Source organism: Cryptococcus neoformans, chromosome 6, assembly GCF_000149245.1.
Source record: "Cryptococcus neoformans var. grubii H99 chromosome 6, complete sequence".
NCBI classification, from domain to species: Eukaryota; Fungi; Basidiomycota; class Tremellomycetes; order Tremellales; family Cryptococcaceae; genus Cryptococcus; species Cryptococcus neoformans.
Genome location: NC_026750.1, coordinates 1,149,498 through 1,167,513, shown reverse-complemented (window position 1 = coordinate 1,167,513; position 18,016 = coordinate 1,149,498). Strand labels below are relative to the sequence as shown.

General features: G+C 48.4%; 7 protein-coding genes and 1 non-coding gene; 3 read left to right on the top strand and 5 right to left on the bottom strand.

The window, feature by feature from the left end:
* Window positions 1-68: 68 nt before the first annotated feature.
* CNAG_02109 (type I inositol-1,4,5-trisphosphate 5-phosphatase 1) lies at window positions 69-4,828 on the bottom strand. XM_012194463.1 has 8 exons: window positions 4,451-4,828; window positions 1,869-4,402; window positions 1,687-1,814; window positions 1,380-1,601; window positions 1,046-1,280; window positions 726-978; window positions 442-662; window positions 69-382 (listed from the first exon to the last, which is right to left on the bottom strand). The coding sequence occupies exons 1-8, from the start codon at window positions 4,658-4,660 to the stop codon at window positions 151-153; spliced, it is 4,035 nt and encodes a 1,344-aa protein (XP_012049853.1). The 5' UTR covers window positions 4,661-4,828; the 3' UTR covers window positions 69-150.
* Window positions 4,829-4,878: 50 nt separating this feature from the next.
* Window positions 4,879-8,233, top strand: CNAG_02110 (peptide alpha-N-acetyltransferase). The gene is made up of 10 exons (XM_012194462.1): window positions 4,879-4,996; window positions 5,051-5,353; window positions 5,411-5,771; window positions 5,833-5,958; window positions 6,023-6,136; window positions 6,188-6,367; window positions 6,425-6,962; window positions 7,046-7,164; window positions 7,227-7,484; window positions 7,574-8,233. Exons 1-10 carry the CDS (start codon window positions 4,931-4,933, stop codon window positions 8,119-8,121), a joined length of 2,613 nt encoding a protein of 870 aa, XP_012049852.1. The 5' UTR covers window positions 4,879-4,930; the 3' UTR covers window positions 8,122-8,233.
* Window positions 7,375-10,561, bottom strand: CNAG_02111 (protein Clp1). XM_012194461.1 has 5 exons: window positions 10,366-10,561; window positions 9,609-9,974; window positions 9,306-9,555; window positions 8,435-9,251; window positions 7,375-8,384 (listed from the first exon to the last, which is right to left on the bottom strand). Exons 1-5 carry the CDS (start codon window positions 10,462-10,464, stop codon window positions 8,273-8,275), a joined length of 1,644 nt encoding a protein of 547 aa, XP_012049851.1. The 5' UTR covers window positions 10,465-10,561; the 3' UTR covers window positions 7,375-8,272.
* Window positions 10,562-10,717: 156 nt separating this feature from the next.
* On the top strand, window positions 10,718-11,771 carry CNAG_02112 (ubiquitin-conjugating enzyme E2 W). XM_012194562.1 has 7 exons: window positions 10,718-10,811; window positions 10,859-10,980; window positions 11,036-11,095; window positions 11,154-11,256; window positions 11,312-11,378; window positions 11,438-11,513; window positions 11,565-11,771. The coding sequence occupies exons 1-7, from the start codon at window positions 10,778-10,780 to the stop codon at window positions 11,571-11,573; spliced, it is 471 nt and encodes a 156-aa protein (XP_012049952.1). The 5' UTR covers window positions 10,718-10,777; the 3' UTR covers window positions 11,574-11,771.
* On the bottom strand, window positions 11,664-13,044 carry CNAG_02113 (clathrin assembly protein). XM_012194460.1 has 6 exons: window positions 12,819-13,044; window positions 12,627-12,752; window positions 12,348-12,478; window positions 12,151-12,261; window positions 12,046-12,073; window positions 11,664-11,836 (listed from the first exon to the last, which is right to left on the bottom strand). Exons 1-6 carry the CDS (start codon window positions 12,850-12,852, stop codon window positions 11,772-11,774), a joined length of 495 nt encoding a protein of 164 aa, XP_012049850.1. The 5' UTR covers window positions 12,853-13,044; the 3' UTR covers window positions 11,664-11,771.
* A 134-nt stretch (window positions 13,045-13,178) lies between these two features.
* On the bottom strand, window positions 13,179-15,961 carry CNAG_02114 (hypothetical protein). XM_012194563.1 has 4 exons: window positions 15,545-15,961; window positions 15,225-15,491; window positions 14,210-15,175; window positions 13,179-14,135 (listed from the first exon to the last, which is right to left on the bottom strand). The coding sequence occupies exons 2-4, from the start codon at window positions 15,454-15,456 to the stop codon at window positions 13,420-13,422; spliced, it is 1,914 nt and encodes a 637-aa protein (XP_012049953.1). The 5' UTR covers window positions 15,457-15,491; window positions 15,545-15,961; the 3' UTR covers window positions 13,179-13,419.
* Window positions 15,962-16,055: 94 nt separating this feature from the next.
* CNAG_12591 lies at window positions 16,056-17,402 on the top strand. Its single transcript, XR_001045876.1, has 3 exons — window positions 16,056-16,093; window positions 16,162-16,467; window positions 16,532-17,402. It is a non-coding gene; the product is annotated as a hypothetical RNA (non-coding RNA).
* On the bottom strand, window positions 16,263-17,643 carry CNAG_02115 (nonhistone protein 6). XM_012194564.1 has 6 exons: window positions 17,557-17,643; window positions 17,334-17,396; window positions 16,899-17,276; window positions 16,689-16,835; window positions 16,508-16,636; window positions 16,263-16,455 (listed from the first exon to the last, which is right to left on the bottom strand). The coding sequence occupies exons 2-6, from the start codon at window positions 17,376-17,378 to the stop codon at window positions 16,432-16,434; spliced, it is 723 nt and encodes a 240-aa protein (XP_012049954.1). The 5' UTR covers window positions 17,379-17,396; window positions 17,557-17,643; the 3' UTR covers window positions 16,263-16,431.
* Window positions 17,644-18,016: the final 373 nt, after the last annotated feature.

The following is an 18,016-nucleotide window of genomic DNA, read 5'->3' as shown; positions in this document are numbered from 1 at the left end:
CACTGCCTACCACTAATTAATTATACCGTAAACCCACATCACACATATCACCATATATATACAATCCATCCATTTACATAGAACATGCATGCATAAATCGTCCATTGGGTAAATCTAGAGCTACATATGATACCGAATCACCAACAAGTGTTATTCAATACCGTCAAACACCTCTTGCATCTTCTCTAGCAACTCCTTTTCTCGCTTCGCCCATTCTCCAGTAGCTTCCCGTCTCACGTCCATCATCTTCAACGAATCGATCGCTTTCAGGATTATCGTATACCCTGCAGAGACCGGTCGATGATCCGAGACAGTAGGTTCATAGCGCTGATAATTAAGAGCTTGTACTCGTGGCGATTTCTTGTAGAGAATCCTATCACACCTATTTCCCATTCTCCCTGTCAGTTTCATGTCCAAATCGAAATCATGCCAAAGACATACCAAGCTGGAATACGCCTTTTCTCACTGGAATCATAATCGTGCGTGCCCGGGTCGTACTTGTATGTCGGCGCAAACGTGATGGGCGCCTCTTCAAAGTTTCTCAGTCTGAAAGCATGGTTCGTCCTCATCTCTTTACGCAGCTGATCATGCTCAAGAAGATAGGCTAGCTCGCCATTGGCGATAGATGAGATAACGTTCTCACGCCGTTGATCAATGCGATACTACGCAAAACTGGTCAGTTCTACCCGCAGACACGCGAATAAAGAATGACAAGAAAAACTCACATTCAAATCACCATTCAAAAACACCATCTCATGATCCAAAATTCCCGTCCCACACCCTCCATGAACAAACGGTAACTCGTCCGCTGGAGGAAAAATGGCTTTATCTTCTAGGATCCCTGCAAGATCCGCGTTTCGCGAAGCTTTTTGAGACTGGCCAGCAGCGAGGTGGACGTTGATAAAGCAAATGGATGTATCATCCATCACGAGGCGAGAGACGATAGCCCCCTTGTTCCCGTATATCCCACCTATTCCTCTATTTTTACAAAAACCTCGTAATCAGCTCTCCGATCATTTACAATTCAAAAGAAGCGACGACTTACCGCTTGACAGTGGTAATATCTAGATCCCGTAAGGAAATTTTCTCTGACTGTTTCACAAAGATACACGTAAACAAGCCTACAAGACTCTCTGAATGGATCTTGATATATGGACAGTTTGAAGGGGAAGCCATCTGGACTGCTGACTGAAGCTTTTCTAGCCAGTGTCGATAGGCGTGGGATACCCTGTCTGCTGCTGCCCCACCATCTTTGGATTTGTTCCCGAAAAGAAGAGTTTCTATCAAATGTGTTCAAAATGATTAATGATTAGCGGATTGTTCCATCTGTTTACTATCAAAAAGGGGTGGAGGAATGATGGAAAGAAAGGGAGACATACTGGCAGTATATTTTTTATCAGTCAACGGGATGACTTCCTGGAAACCAAACACGATGATATCCGGTGAATCCACAGACCTCAGCACATCTTCCAAGAAATGGGCGTTGGCGACCGATCCATTCAGATCTGTAGGTTTAGCAGAGTCAATGTTCCATGTACAGATCAAAACGTTGACGGGGCGGAACGTGCAGAATGACGATTGACGTGCAGTGAGTTGTTTGTCTGAGAGGAAAGCAAAGCGCGAAAAAAAAGGTGATTAGTGCCAGGACACATGCACAAAGCAATCAAGATGTGGGAGATGGCTTACCGATCCAGTCGACAGAGAGGAGACCGTCCCATGCTCGCAGCGCATCCCGGGCAAAAGACCAACATGTGTATCTGCCCGCAGACTGAATTGAGTATGGGTCAACCACCAACGATTGCACAGGGTTATCGCTATCGAATCCATTAGCACACCTCTTTTTCCTACTAAAATCATATCGAACTTACGGATGCCCAATCCATATATTCGTCGCCAACCATGGTTTTTCTTTTATATCAAACACATGGATCTGTCCCTTCCTATTTCCCGTCCATAAATACTCTCCTACGCCCTCCAAAGCGAGCACATCCGTCGAGCTAATCTTCAGCACCTGCTTACACACCAACTCTTTCCCATCCCACACACTGACAAATCCACCCTCGTGGCCGAGAAAGATGGTATCGTGATGTAAAGGCATGTATGTCGCCGACGTGACCGCGCCAGCCCATTCGGTTGCGAAAATCGTTTTAGGCGGGGGCATCGTCCCCGGCGCACAGGGGTCGTATATCCGGACGGTAGGGCCCTTGGATGTAGCGGACGATGTAGTCGATCGGGTAAGGGGACCGCTTGATGTCCACAGTTTTCCGCATATGAGTTTGGCGAACCCAAATTTGTCGCCTATCCGTAATTGTCTCGCCATGGTCGGTGGTTTCCCTTCTATATCGCCTACATCAAACACGAGTAATTTCCCCCCTTCATCCAACGAAATGATGTTCTTCCGGTGCCGCCAGATATAGCTGATGGAAGACGTATGTACAAACGCCTTGGTACTGGTTACTTCCCCGGTGGAAATATCAAGTTCCCACAGATGCCCGTCTTTCGTACCGCACCAGAGGTACCTTCCTTCTTCACTTTCCGTCGCTCCCGGACGGAAACACATTGCCGTCACTTTCGGGTCCTTTCCCCTGCTTTCTAACCCCGTCTCTTTCAAATCTACTACACTAATCGCATGATCCGACAGCTGGGTATCGTAGACTCGTACATGGTGTGCGCCCGTGCATACGTATCGGCCATAAACAGCAAAAGCCGAAACGTGGTGGCACTCCTTGACACGAATATCGGGAACGAACACCGGGGGACGACGGTTGGCTTCTGTCATGTCTGGAAACTCGTCCAACATCCTTTTCGCTTGGGCGGACAGGTTGGTAACCGCTCCAGGCTCTTCAGGCTCGTCATCTTCGTCTGAATATACTCCTTTTTCGCCTAGGCCAAGGCTTGTAGCTGATGTAGAGTATTTTTCTTGGGTAAAAGGCGCTGCGCGAGAAATGGTGTTGGATCGACGTGGAGGGGAACCGCCACCACCGCCACCACTCCCGCTCCCGCTACCGACGCTGCTGCCTCGGTTAACGGTAGCACTCCGGAGGAGAGGTGGGGGTGGGCCGCCCGAGTTGATACGAGTTTTGGATGGGGATGCGGGATGAGCCGGGGGAGGGGGTGGGTTCATGGTGGTACTGCCGCTTCCATTTGCGTTGGAAGAGGTGGACCCGCTACCAGCAGATACAGGAATAGCTGCGTGCCGAGCTGGTAGACGAGGAGGAGGTGGACCTGTGGTGGTTGCGCTCGATTCACTTTCGGATCGATTAATTGTATTAGCTCTCGACCGATCGGGCAATGGTGGGGGGGCAGTAGCAGGCGCAGGCGTAGGAGCAAGAGCAGTATCGTCATGAATGGTATGCAACAATGGAGTACTAGCGAGTGCAGGTGGGGAGATGACAGATGCGGTACTAGGCTCAAGCGTATCTGGCGAAGAAAAGGTCGGCCGACGCACAGGGAGCTGAGGCGGTTGAGGGCGCTCTGGCGGCGGAGGGGGGACTGCAGCTTCTGGGGCACTAGAGCTGCGAGATGGGATGACAGGTTTGTTGCCTGGTATAGGGGGAGATGTAGTGTTGGGTGTGATGACATTCGATTCGGGACGGAAGATGGGTGCGGGGCTGATTGCAGTTCGTGGAGGAGGTTTGTGTGCTCTGTTTATGGGAGGAGGGCCGGAAGGGGCTGGAGCTGGAGCTGGGACAGGAGAGGATATACGTGAGATAGGTGCTGGAGGAGCCGGAGGAGCCAGAGGAGCAGTCGGGTGTGAAGAGTAATCATTGGTATCTGAAAGTGCTTCGCCCTCTGATGCTGGCGATAACATTACGGGCGATGTCTTGCCGTCTAGCGTTCTTTGTATGACTGGTGCGGGAATAGGTGCAGGTATGGGTGTAGCCGACGGGGCACACAGCGGCTCAGGAGAATCATGTACCGTTGCAGCCTTAACGACCGATACTGCTGATGCCTTGGGAACATCTACAGGCTTTCGAAGTGCAATTTCGCTTGCCTGAGCTTGACCACTGAATTTTTCACGAAGAGCCTTTACAGACGTGATAACAGGCTCGTCTTCATCACCATCTGAACCTGAGGGGGTGACAGCGACAGATGGCGGTTTGCTGGGGACAGAAGGGGCAGATTTGCGAAGCGGCGTTGGTGCAGGTGATACAGCAGGCGATATTACGGCTGGGGGAGATGCCATTGTATCTGAAGGTTTGAGATGTGAATCAGACGCTGCGCTCACGATAGAAGTGACTGAAGATGTTGAGTGATGGGTCTGAAAAGATGGTTTGGGAGTGGTAGGCCTGCTGGGAGCTTGGCGAGGTGCAGGAGGCGGGAGCAGAGACGAAGGTTGCGGAGCTGGCGATGTAGTCGCAGGGCTTACGGGACGTGAAGCTGGTTTTGGTGGTGGCACAGGCTGTTTAGAGTGAGTAGAGGTGTAAGCAGCTGGTAAGAAAAGACTTGCCTTGGCCTTTTGACCATCGACAGGTGTTTCTGGCCGGGGACTGAGGAGGCCATTCCGGATAGAGCTAACAGTCGCATGGCCGTTGGTTGCTGAGGGCACATCGGTGGGAGCAGGGCTCACACCAGCGATTGCGAGGCTCTCAAACTTGCTTCTGAGAGCTGCTATCGACTGTGGACGCTCTTCGTCGTTCTCGTGCAGGGGAGATGCCATCGCTTACGACCTGGACAACATGTGCGTCCAGTGTTCCTTGCACCTGGTTATGTATACCGCTCAAATGCGGGCCTCAAGGCGGATGTAGCCCTCCGGAAGCCGTAGACGGGCAGACGAAAGATGATGGAGGACGATGGAAAGTACACAAAAAGTATAGGTGCGGCTGAGAAATGCAGTCTTGGAAAGAAAAGATGCGGCGTCATTCCATTCCACCGGCATTTCACCCACTCTTTCCATTTTACATCTCCATATCCATTCACACATCTCGCAATGGCAGCAATCCCTAAACACAGGCAGCTCCCAGACAAGGAGAACAAGCTTTTCAGGGAGCTACTCGTACGTGCAGCAACCACGCTCCACACCCACTGCATGCTGAGATACCTCCCATAGACCCAGTACGAGCTCAAGCAGTACAAAAAGGGATTAAAAGTCGCAGACACAATCTTGAAAAAGTTTCCCAACCATGGAGAGACACTCGCAATAAAGGCCCTCACACTCCACTCGTCTCTTCCAGACCCTCCAACCGCTTCTTCCGTGCCCAAACGAGAGGAAGCAGAGGCTATGGCCCGTCTCGCCGTGAAAAAGGACATTACCAGCCATATCACCTGGCATGTCCTTGGTATCCTCGCAAAGAACCGCAAAGACTGGGATGAGGCGTCAAGAGCATTTGCAATGGCTCGTAGGCAAGATCCTGTACGTATTACTACATGACCCATATGGCTGGTACTGACCCCAAATGGAAACGACAAGGATAACATTCCTCTTATTCGAGATTCCATCGCACTCCTCACCCATACCCGACAGTACGACGCTGCGGTCCAAGTTCGTCACCACTACACCGTTCTTCGTCCTCAGATCCGTTCTGCCTGGCTCGGACTTGTCATCGCCCACGAACTCGCAGGGGACCGTGAAGAAGCCATCAAGACTTATGACTTGTACCAGTCCGCCGTACAGACTGAGGGAGCGAATGCACAGGAAAAGGCGCAGGTCTTGCTGCATATTATCCAGCTTTGCGCGGATGCAGGCAGGAACGAAGAAGCGCTCGAAAGATTGGAAAAGGGTATTAAAGAAGGTGTGATCAGCCCCCGAGGAGAGGTCTCTCAAATCAAAGGTGTGTATTACCTCGTTGTGGAATGGTTCTCTTTGCTGAAATACCCACTCTCACTCCATAGCGGACATTCTCACTGCCCTCGGCCGCACCGACGAAGCTCTTCAGACCTATCAGGACCTTCTCAAGCAAAACTCGGACAATTTAGCGTACTATCGTGGCTACTTCAAGACAAAGGGGGTTGACATTTGTAAGAATTTTCTATTTTCTTCTTCTTATGCCTTTGTAAATCTTGCATTAATCACTGTGTCTAGCTGGCCCACTTGATGATATTACCCGAGCTAGCCTTCTCCAAAACCTTGACGAATTCTCTCAAACTTTCCCTCGATCTTCTGCTCCTCGTCGTTTGGCTCTTGATGTTGCCCAAGGCAAGTTATCTTCTCCTCTTCGTACTCGCTTAGCTAATAAAAAAACCACAGGCGATAAATTCCGTGAGCTCGCTCAAGCTTATATTATCAAGGGCCTCGAACGCGGTGTCCCTTCACTCTTCGTGGATGTTAAGAGTATCTACTCTGATCAAGAGAAGATGGTTATCGTAGGCGAGATCGTTGAAGGGATTATTCAAAAGCTTGAAAAGGACTCTACATTGTCTAACGATGGTATGTTTTACTTCATACACAAAGAAAAAAGATCATATAACCTGACTCTCGAGATAGGAACCATTTCTCCTCCCACGGTCCTTCTTTGGGCGTACTATTACCTCGCCCTTCACCTTGCCCACCCTCTCAACCCCATTCCATCCTACGCCCGCTCTCTCCACCTCCTTTCTCTCGCTCTCGACCACACCCCCACCTTGCCCGAACTCTATATGGCCAAAGCCATCGTCCTCAAGCGTTCCGGCGACCCCCTCGGCGCCGCACACGAAATGGAAAAGGCCCGATTGCTCGACGGCCAAGATCGATTCCTAAACGGTAAAGCCGCCAAATACTGGTTCCGCGCCGGCGACGTCGAAAAGGCCGAGCAGCTGCTCGGCATATTCACAAAGAAGGATGTGACCCCAGCTCAAGACTTGACAGACCTTCAGTCGTTGTGGTTCCTCCAGGAATCGGGAGATGCGTATAGGTTGAATGGGAATACCGGGATGGCGCTCAAGAGGTACCAGACGGTGGCCAAGGTGTTCCAGGAGTATGAGGATGATCAGTATGATTTCCATGGGTACTGTGCGAGAAGGATGACTTTCCAGGCGTACACTCAGTGAGTATATCACCCCCCTCCCTCCCCCCCCGGGTCTCCAGGGCTACTTCCTAGTAGGGAGAAAAGTACTGAATGGTCGATAGCTTGTTGAAGTATGAGGAGAATCTCAGATCACATCCTGGTTACGCCAAGGCCGCGCTAGCAGCTATCGATGTTTACCTTCGTGTCAACGATGATCCCAGTATCATCGAAGAAAAGCTTAGTGCGTCCTCTCACTATTTTCTCAGAGAGCAGCCTGACACCATTGTTTTATCTGAATTACAGCCCCCGAACAAGAAGCTGAACGCAAAAAAGCTACTAAAAAGGCCCAAAAAGCTGAACAAAAAGCCAAAAAGGCTGCTGCCGCCTCCGGCGAGAAAAAGGAGGAACCGCCTCTCCCTGATGATGACCCTGACGGACAAAAGCTGCTCAAGAGCGAGACATTGTTGGACGATGCGCTGAAGCTGTGGAAGCCGTTGGAGGCGAAACAGGGTGAGAGAGTTGAAATTTGGTTGGCTGGTTACGAGATTTACATCAGGAAGAGTGAGTAGATTTGTCTTTTTACATGTTGTTTTATTTTCTGCTCCTTTGGCTATTTAGAGGTAAGCTGACAAAGGGAAATTGGGAAATAGAAATGTATCTCGCTGCCCTCCGATGTCTTCTTCAAGCCCAAGCACTCTCCCCTTCCAACCCCACCCTCCACGTCCAGATCCTCGCTTTCAACCGTCTCGCATCTTCTCTCCCAGTTGATGTCCCCGAGACCCTCGTATCTACCATCAAGCAATCCTTACCCACCCTCTTGCCCACCGGCAAGTCCCCAGAGGCGTTCAACGCAGAATACATCGAAGCAAAAAAGGCTGCCGGCGACGCCAAAGGTCTTTTGGGCGCTGCCAAGGGGAGGTTGGAAGTGGCTTCCGAGGATGTGGATGGCGCTATCAACATTCTTCGTTCCCTTGTTTCTGTACAGGCTGATATCAGGACGTTGCAAGAGGCGCTCATATTTGCAGAGGCTAAAGCCGGGACTGAAAAGACTGAAGAGTTGAGACGGATGTTTGTGGAAAAGGCGCCTTTGGCGTGGGTTTTGAAGGGACAGCAAGAAAAGGAGAAGAGGAAAGAAGAGTTGGCCAAGGAGGCGGCGGCTCAGGGGGAGGGGGAGAAGGAGGGTAAGGCGGATGTTTAAGCCATTTATTAGCGAGATATGTCAAGAAGATATAGACGATTCAAAAAGGGCGCGTTAACAGCATTATACATGCTTGGCATGGTTATTTGATGTGAATCTACGCTTGTGCTAATCTATGATGCGGTTTTCTGTTAATGTTGATGGTGCAATCTTAAGCAGAGTCGACCCATTCAATAGCGCCAGCGATGGCAACCGTAGTTGGCAGACGACCTGGTGTGGGTGATAGCACGGTGTATTTACGAGCGAACGTATCTATGGCAGTGCTGCATGTTAAGTCAGCATAGGAAATATAAGAGGGAGGTAAAAGACTTGCATGACGATAAAACCCATCACTTCCCTTGTACCAATCTCTTCCCTGAACGGTACTTCCTCATCGTCCTCATCTTCAGCTTCACCTTCTCCCTCACCACCTTCTCCTTCTCCTTCTCCTTCTCCCTCGCTCTCCCCTTCCCCTTTCTTCTCTCCTTCACCATCTTGCTTAATTTCCCCATCCTTTTCGTACTTTTCTTCCTTCACTTCCTCCTTTACTTCTGATTCCTTCGCCGGCACAATCCTATCCTCAGGCTTGACATCCACCAACGCCAAGACTCTATTCAACAGTCTCACCACATGTCCAGGTCCACTGGGATCCACCCTCGTCAATCTTAAAGGTGAAAGCACCTTGCTGGAGCCAAGAGGCAAGGCCGACGACGGGGCCGAATTTTCTTCTCCAACGCGGAGGACGACAAGCCTGCTCCACGGAATCTGGAACGAGTATGGTGATAATTCGAAATCGACAGACACCATTTTCCCTACCAGACCGGAGATTTGTGGCGGGAGAGGGGGTTCACCGTAAAAGTAGGTTCGGACTTGGAAGAGATGAGCGGTCTCGCGATCGTGGTCATCAAGATCGACGGCGCCTCCTGATTTAGGAATACGGATCACGTTGAGTTTGAGGGATTGTACGAGGGGAAGACGGGAGAGATCAATGTGTAGCTTTTCGTGGCCAATGACGATGATGGTGTCGATATCAAACGCCTCGATAGCGTGGCTCACCAAAGTATATCGAGCTTTAGGGTCGTCTTTCTTGGTGCCGAGAGTAGGGACAGTGAATGCGGCAGGAGTATCGAGGAAGAGGCCAGAGATGTTTGCTACAAAATGTCTTTGTGAGATTCCTCTTCAAGCCATCCAATGGTAATACATACCTGTCTTGTCTTTTTCGCATCTCATTCCCCAAGCTTCTGCCATGTGCTCAACCAAAACCCGCCATACTTCAGCATTCTTGTTTGTCGGTTCGAGAGCTCCAAGCCACCAGCTAGCTGTTTCTACATCTCCCGAGACAGTATTGGCTGCAGTAGAAGCTGGAGGTGAGCCTAAGGGATGAGCCAAATGATGGGTAGGGATCGGATGTGACGGTGTGGAGATGGACAAACTTCCCGGGATAAGATTAGGAGGCTGTTGTCAAAGATGAGTCTCTGCTGTTACCTCACAACCTTCTATAGACTTACGCTTGACGGATCCAGACCAATCACACCAGGTGTCCAGCCCATACCGGTCCCTAAAGCCAAATTGACCAAGTTCTTCATGACTGTTGTCTTTCCTGAACTTTGAGGGCCCATGATCATCACTCGGGGCCCCCTCTGTTCCATTCCTCTCCTGGACAATATTCGCTGGCGCTCCATTGCCAAATGAAGGTTCAATAGCTGGGGTTGGACTGTAGATGTGGATGTATAATGGGATGCCGGGAGGTTTGTCACCTGTACTCTGGCAGGAGTCGGGGCATAGAGCGCGGATTTTGTGTGTCGATAGATCGGATACCATGCCGAAGGAGTAAGCTCTTGAGAGTTGATAAAGACTGGATCGGGAGAGAGAGTCTGCATCAGGAGTCAGTTTTCCGGTGAGTACAGTCACGTCATGATAAAGGCGATATTTCGAATGAGGCGACAGCGGAGAGTTTTGATGATTTGCACTGGACTAAGCCATATCACAAGACCAGCGGTCACAACATGAAGCAAATGAGCTTGAAAGGTCCAGAAAGCGGACAATAAAGCTCTGATGGCATACCAAATTACACTACATGAACAACAATTCAGAGTAAAAACATTGACACCAAGGCAATCAGTAAAATAACGAGACGGCGAGACGGGGTTTTCATCAGCTTGATTCACGATGGCAACAGCAATTTCCACTCACAGAGCTATAACCATTTTACATGCTATGATGTATATATACTATGCTTATCGCGCAGCCGAATGGAAGACTCACTCTAAGGGCAATGTTTTCATCTGCTTCGAGTTCAAATCGCCATTCTGATCCGGCTTCGAGATCGATATTTGTGAGTTCAGTAGTTTGTTGTTCAGCCATTATGCTTATACTATATACGTATGTTCTATTTATGCGGGGCTACAAGATAATATGAAGTGGAGAGAGAAGATGCGAAACTGTAGAAAAACTAGACAAACGACTCGCTCGGAGCGAAAACCATAGCGAAAGAGGTCGCAAGAGGATGACTTGATGAAAGTTTACGTAAAGACACAGTTGAACGGGCATTTCCGCTCTTTCGGGCCGAGCCAGCCAGTAGCGGTGAGGTGATCGATGAACTGCTTGCAATACTAATGGTGTATCGATCATTATTATTGTATGTCTTCTAATCTGTAATTGATATACCCCATACGCCATGCCGGGTGTACGTTTAGCGACAAAACGCCTCAGTACGATCATCTCTCCTATCGTTCAACAGCAGCTAATCTTCTCTCAGTGAAGGAGCTCGGCGATATTGAGAACAAGGGTACGCCTCCAGGTATAGCCCTTTTGAGCGCAGATAGCATGGAAGAATGGATCTTCACTATCGCGGTGCTTGGAGATGAGACGATTTACAAAGCAGGTTACAATGCGTAACGTAAAGCTAGTGTAGACCACTGACAGGACACTATAGGGCGAGCAATTTGCTCTTAGGATCAAATTTGAAGATAGGTATCCTATTGAGGTGCCACAAGTATGTCATGAAGTATCCGGCCTAAAGATGTAACAGTATTGCTAAGATGTAGCAATAGGTAACGTTCGTGGTAGATGATACGTGGAAAGCACCTATTCATCCTCATATATATTCGAACGGACACATCTGTGCTTCCATATTGGGTAATGATTGGTCTCCAGGTAAGCCTTATCTCCGTTATTTGTGCTGCAGAAACTCAAGGCGTCCCTTGCTCAGTGCTGAATGCCGTTTCAATCTGCATCACCATGCAATCTATGCTGGCATCGAACAAGTCGAAAGTCAGGTAAGCCGGCTTTTGAGTGGTTCAGGGCGGCGTTTGCTATGGCTAACCATGTACGACAGACCCGAAGGGGATCAACGGTATGTGAGGAATGCTCCCGCGAACCCAAAGCTTACATCATGGAGATATGACGATGATGTATGTACTAAGTAGGTATACTGAAACTGAGCACTGACCACCATTATACAGACTGTATAATCCTGAAACATTGCCTAGTGGTTTCCATGTAATGGACATGTACTTTCAATCTTTTCGATATGAAATAGATGTAGATATACTCCTGTAACCTCTCGCATAATGTAGAATGATTATTCTTTTGCATCTCATACATATACAAAGCCCCAAACGAATCCTACATGTTCTCTAGCTCAACATGCTCTGATATCACAAGTCCATCTACCCAACTTGCCCGCCTCTTGCCAAGCTACCCAATCGCGCCAATGAGTCTTCAGCTACTTCAGCTGCAGAAGTGGTAGCGGATAAGGAGCAAATTTTGTCAGCGTCTATATCTTGTACACCGTTCAATCCCATCCTATCTTCGGCCTTTCCATCTAGTCTTTCAAGAACATCTGGTAATAACAACGGCGATACAACCTTCCCTCCCTTTCTGTGACTTTGCATCTCAAAAACGCCAAACCGCTTTGCTTCAGGCTCTTGCGCACCGACTCACCTTCTTCAATAGCATCAGATTGTGCAACCTATCCGAGATAGCCATTACTCCATCAGCCATCGTCATGTTTGCTTCTCATAACAAAAAGATAAGATAAAGACGCACAATTTTGAGTACAGTTTTCTTGGACGATTCTTGTATTTCTCCAGCAATGATAAGTTCGTCAAGGACAGCATAGGCTTTCTGAAAGTTGAAGATTAAATCCAATTCACACACCTGCGCCCGCATACGTTCTAACGTCAGACAATGGCAGAAGTGTTTATGATTTGAAAGCAGAAACGGGGAGGCAAGATGAAACGCACATTGCCGAAATATCGATCCAAGACTTCCACGTAACGATGTATAATCTCCAAAGTAATCAACTCGTTATCACCCGGTGAAATGGAGGTGATGAAGAATAAGCTCGCATAGCGTCTGTAGATAACTTTGGTGTCTGTATAGATGATACTCGTCAGCTCCTTTGCTCGATTCATTTAGCCCCGTCGTCTTCTCATCTCCATACGGTTGCAATGGGTTGATGAATTCGTATCATGACACAAAAGGAAAGAAAGAAATCCCTGCAAGGAATGTAGCTAGCTCACCTTTGTATTCCAAAAAGTTACACATCCTTGTTCGCCTAGCAAGTACAAGCTGAGTGACATCCTTCACAATCTTATTCTTCGTCTTGGCTGGAAGGGTTTGGAACCACTTTGCAAGCCTTACTTTTCCTAGTGCGGCAAGATAGTCAGCCATGAATAACATGCGACACTGATATGAAAGTAGAAGAGACGTACCTTGTCGGGAAACGAGCATGACATAGTTGAGCATTCTGCTGGAGTGGATTTGCTTGAATGTCGTTCGATGCTAATTGCTAAGGCAGCCCCGGGACCTTTTCTGACTGTGATAACTCTGAGAGTCTATGGTATTGACAAGCGGTGCTGGTACTTGTTTATAGATGCCGAAAATGAGATTCACAGGTTGGTGATAGGAAAGTGACTTACGATGGCTATTATGGACAACGATCTTTCCTTCGTGCTGACAGCGAGCGCGTTCTGGCCCGTTACGTTGTTGCAATGGCCCACTGTTACGTAATGATTCCTTCCATGTTTACCCCTAATAGAGTCCATTGGTGGTGCACTCAAATGCCAAAGAACTCTGCAGAAAAATCATGAGATGCTATGCATGACCCAGAAATATAAACTATTGTTATATACCGATCGTAATGTCCGTCCAAAAGATTCTACTTGATATCGAGATTAGAGCATACAAAAATGACAATAACAAACCACACACAATAGAGGTCCAGACCAAGTACTGCCAGTCGTTCTTCGTTCGTCCTTCTTCTTTCCCTTATCCCTCTGAACGTCTCAGACGTATATCATATTCAACTTTCTCTCAAATGTACGAGCTTTTTTCCGGCACAGCTGTATTTTGCACCGCATAATCACCAGCCGAATAACTTGGCGGCCTATTACTCGACCCATTCACATCTAACAAATCATCCGCATAACCCCCTGTTGCCGCATTCGTACTTCCATATCCGCTACCACTTGGTATCATCATAGGCTGCCCAATGATTTGATTTCTCGCATTATCGATCGGCGATGTCGTTGAGATGGGGGAAGCCAAGAGAGAAGAAGTATTCTGGTTCACCAGATGTTGAGGTCGAGGTTCTTGGATCCCTCTACTTCCTAATGGACCTTGTGCTTGCTGTTGCGGTGGGTAAGCAGGGCTAGACGCAAACATCTGTCCGGTATAATCTCGCGCATGTCTCCCCATACCCGACGTAGCAGCCATCCCGATAGCTCCAAGCCCATCATCGTACGCGTCATAAGGGTCTGCTTGGGTCACACGAGGTCCTGGATCATACGATTCTGATGATCCTGCAGTGGCATAATTGTAAGGGTTAGGATTTGAAGATTGCATTGGTTGGGTGATAGGGACTGATTGAGGAGGGGATCGTGTAGGTACTGGGGTAGGCATTGTCACAGGCGCGGGAGTAGCAGAATACATGGAGAGGTTGGGAGAGACATACTCATTGTTGTAGGTCGTCTGGGTATAGGGATCGTAAGAGGTTTGTTGCTGTTGAGTGGCGTAGGGGTCGTTGTAGTCTATTTCACATTTTGTCAGCGCTTGATCTTGGATTATACGTGATAATGATAAGGACAATGGCTTTGTCACATACTTTGACTGTTTCCGTACTGATTCTGGTCCGCGTAATTTTGCCCGTACTGTCCAAGCTGCTCATGAGACTGATTCTCACCATAGTAACCTTGACCGTAACCTTGTTGCAGTGGCTGGTGTTGGGTTAAAGTGGGCACAGGCGGAATATCAACACCTGCTCCTCCAGCTCCGATACCAACAAAGTCTCCTGCGCTAGTTGCATCTGATAATCTTCTCACGGCCCTTGGGGGCGCTTGGATGTTCTGCAGGGTTTGATAGCCTCTAGGCTGACCCCATGCAAATCCGCCTGGTTGTTGCGAGTATTCGTTGACCGGTGTTCTGTTGTTCCTCCTCCCATAACCAACTCCTACACCTTGTACCACACTCCCATTCCTCGCCAAATTTTGTTGCTCTCGCTGAGGCTCAATGAGGTATTTGTCTTCCTCATCGTCTTTGAGGGGCGCGAGTTCCTGGAAACTAGGAAGACCTTGCTCTTGGGCTTGCTTTCTCCGGCGTTCATTGTCAATGGCCATCATCCGCATCTTGTAATCTTCTTCCGCCCTATCGTCTTTGTCATCTTTCCTTCGAGGGTCTCCACTCTCTCGCTCTTCTCTACAAGAACCGCAGCAGCTGCCGATACCGAAGAAGCATCCACCAATTGCCAATACTAGCCATGCTGCTAGCGTTAACCACACTGATATTCCGATCTCCGCCGACGCACCGTCCACGCTATCTATTCTTGACTTGGCAATGTAGAACATTGCAAGATCAAATATAAGGGCAATAAAGGTGATAGTTGAGGCAATTCCAGCCAGCCAGACTGAGAGACACATGAGAGGAAAAGTAGGCGAATGGGCGAAAATGGCAACGATCATGGCAATGGCGGCGAAACCAAGAGCGACAACGTGAAGGATGAGAACGTAAGTGAGATATTTGGTGATTGCTTCGGGAATGTCAAAAGTGGAGATGCCGAAAACAGTATTGGGATCTTGATATCGTATCAGTATATAGGCTCATCTACTTTTTAATTCACTCACTAAACTCATACCCAACTGTCGGACCAGTACAATTTGTGGCACCATTTAACGTCACACAGAATCCAAGCGTTCCCAACTTCATCGTCCCTTCATACGATCCTGACGAGAATGTCGCTGACAAAAAGTAGAGACCCTTGAGTAAAGGTGTGTTGAAGGAGACAATTGCGAGCAGGATGGTTGCTGCAAGACAGAGGATTGTACCTGGAGTGGCATTTCGGAAGCGAAGAGCCATTATGTATAATGATTATATCTGTCGGAAGATGTAGTCTGTCCAAGGAAATCAGTTCACTTGGACACGCTCAAGTGTACGATGGACATACCAGACGATCCAAAGATGTTTACCGATACAATTTAAAGATGAGTCGATAATTTCCCCACCCCCTCCAGCATATACGGCTTGGAACAAGTACCCTACTTGACGCGCAATGTGTGGTACCTGACAGATGCGACGAATGGTCAAGTGTGCGATGGGAGCGCGCGTGCGAAAAGAGGGTTGTTGTGCTAAGTGCAATAGTGCGTCAGTTGTCTACCTGTCCTTTGTGATTCGTCCTGACGCGTGATAATTGTCGCGGTGGCGGCGGCTGCGCAGGTGGAATTGGAGCGGAAGAGATATAACAGAGAATGGAGAAAGAGTCGGCGGCCGAAAAAGAGAAAAGAATCGGTGGCCAGGAAGGAAGATGAGAACAAGAGCAACGCAAGAAATGAGACTTGGCCACTACATCGGCGACCCAGGCGAGTGCCGACAGGCACCGCCTCCAATGCATGTTCACCGCCTTCCATAAATATCGTCGCTTACTTCGTTGGACGCTACTAATAATGCCCTGCAACAGGTATGCCGGACGTGATAATGCATATAATCGTCGAATCTCGTATGTATCGTCACATCACACTCGGTAACCTTACGGACTCTTGCTGATCATTCCTCGCACACTCTCAGTACGGAGCACATGTACTAAACAAACCACTCGACGCGTCGCTCACAGGCATCTGTTTTCTTGTTTATCCGCAATCCTTTCGGCCTCCAAGGCTGGGTACATGGTGCCATATCAACTCTATACATGCGGATGGTATCATTGTCTAACTAATTATTGTATAACCGAAAAAATCAAGCTCCGTAGACTATTGACAATTATCTCTATATAAGAGGCCCTAGACCAATCCAATAACTTTGACACTCCATCACTGAAACAAGATGTAGGGATTATACTTAGTCCTTGCTCTTCTTCTTCTTCTGCAATGCGGTGTCAGTGCATACATACAGGTTTCAGTTATAGATAACTAACCTTCTTGTCTTTGCCCTCACCCAGCACGGCATTCACAGCAGCTTCCTCCTCCTTGGTCTTCCTCTTCTTATCCTTCTTGTTCTTCTCAGCGGCAGCAAGAGTAGGAGCAGGAATAGGAGCAACAGGAGTCTGCATCGATGATGAGCATATACTTTAGTCATAGACAGCGAGGCGAGCTTACAGAGTCCCCTTCGGAGGAGTCATCGTCAGAAGAATCGTCGGAAATATCCATGAGTGCAGGGTCCACCTCAACGGTATCCTTCTTGGCGTAGGCTTCCTCTTCAGCTCGGAAGTTGTTATGGGCGGCGGCATAGGCGTCCTCAAAGATCTAAACGAATCATCAGCAAAAGCCCAAACTTCCTCGATTACCAAATCCACAGAATTGACTTACCTTCTTCTCGCTATCTGGCAACTCCTTCCATCTCTGAGAGATTATTTGTAACACATCCTTATAAGGCATGCCAGGGTTTGAGGTCCTAATGTCATCACGAACTTCATTCTGGAATAAGATGTATGCACTAGGAGGCCTCTTGGGTGCGTTGGGGTCCCTGATCTTCTTTTCCTTCTTCTTACGCTCCTTCTTGCCAGTGCTTCCGACACCGGCGTCAGCCAATCCAGAGGCAAGAGCGACAGCAAGAGGGCCGCCGGCAGTGAGGGGTTGGAGGAGGTCAGGCTTGGAGAGATGGACGGGAGAGAGGGAGGTGTACTCCTCAATGACTTGGACGCAGCGCGTCATGGCAGAAGAGACTTCGCGAAGAGACTGGATCATCTGTGTATTGAAAGATGAACAACGTAGTCTTTGCAAAAGTAGATGATGTGCACTTACCTCGATTCGCTTGGCTTCCATTTCTTCCCAGCTAGGAGCAGACATTTGGTGTATGTAACGTGTCTAAACATGGTGTGACCAGTGTAGGAATGGATAAACAACGCGACGACGGCGAATGGGTGTGGGTAACACGGGAAGAAAAAAGCATGAAAAAGGTCAGCAAAAGAGACTGATATGAGGGAGAAATGTTGTATGGATGAGGATGTACGAAAGAATGACTCACGTTGTTGAAAGTTGTTGTTGATGGACGACCTCCACTTGGATGGATGGATTAGAAAAGGATAAGAAAGTGGGGAATAGAAAAAGGTGTATAGAAAGCTGCCTTTAACCAACCTCCTTTTCCTATCCCTCCTATCGCGCCATCAAACTTTTTAGCGGGACCAAATTTGTATTTATTTAGTCATTAGTCTCCAATTAGCACAAAAAGGTAATGGTATTGCAAATCCGCCCCTTATACATTTCAAATTCGTACCCGCGGTTTTTAACCTTCCGTTTCTCTTCGGAATTGAACTGAGTAATTAAGGGCACAGAAAAAAATAAAAAAGACTTCCTGTCGGAGAATCGAACTCCGATCTCCCGCGGACGCTGTGGAACTGAATCCTCCAGTGACAAGCGAGCATACTAGCCGTTATACGAACAGGAACTCATTATAAAATGATTGAAACGATATATAATATGATGTT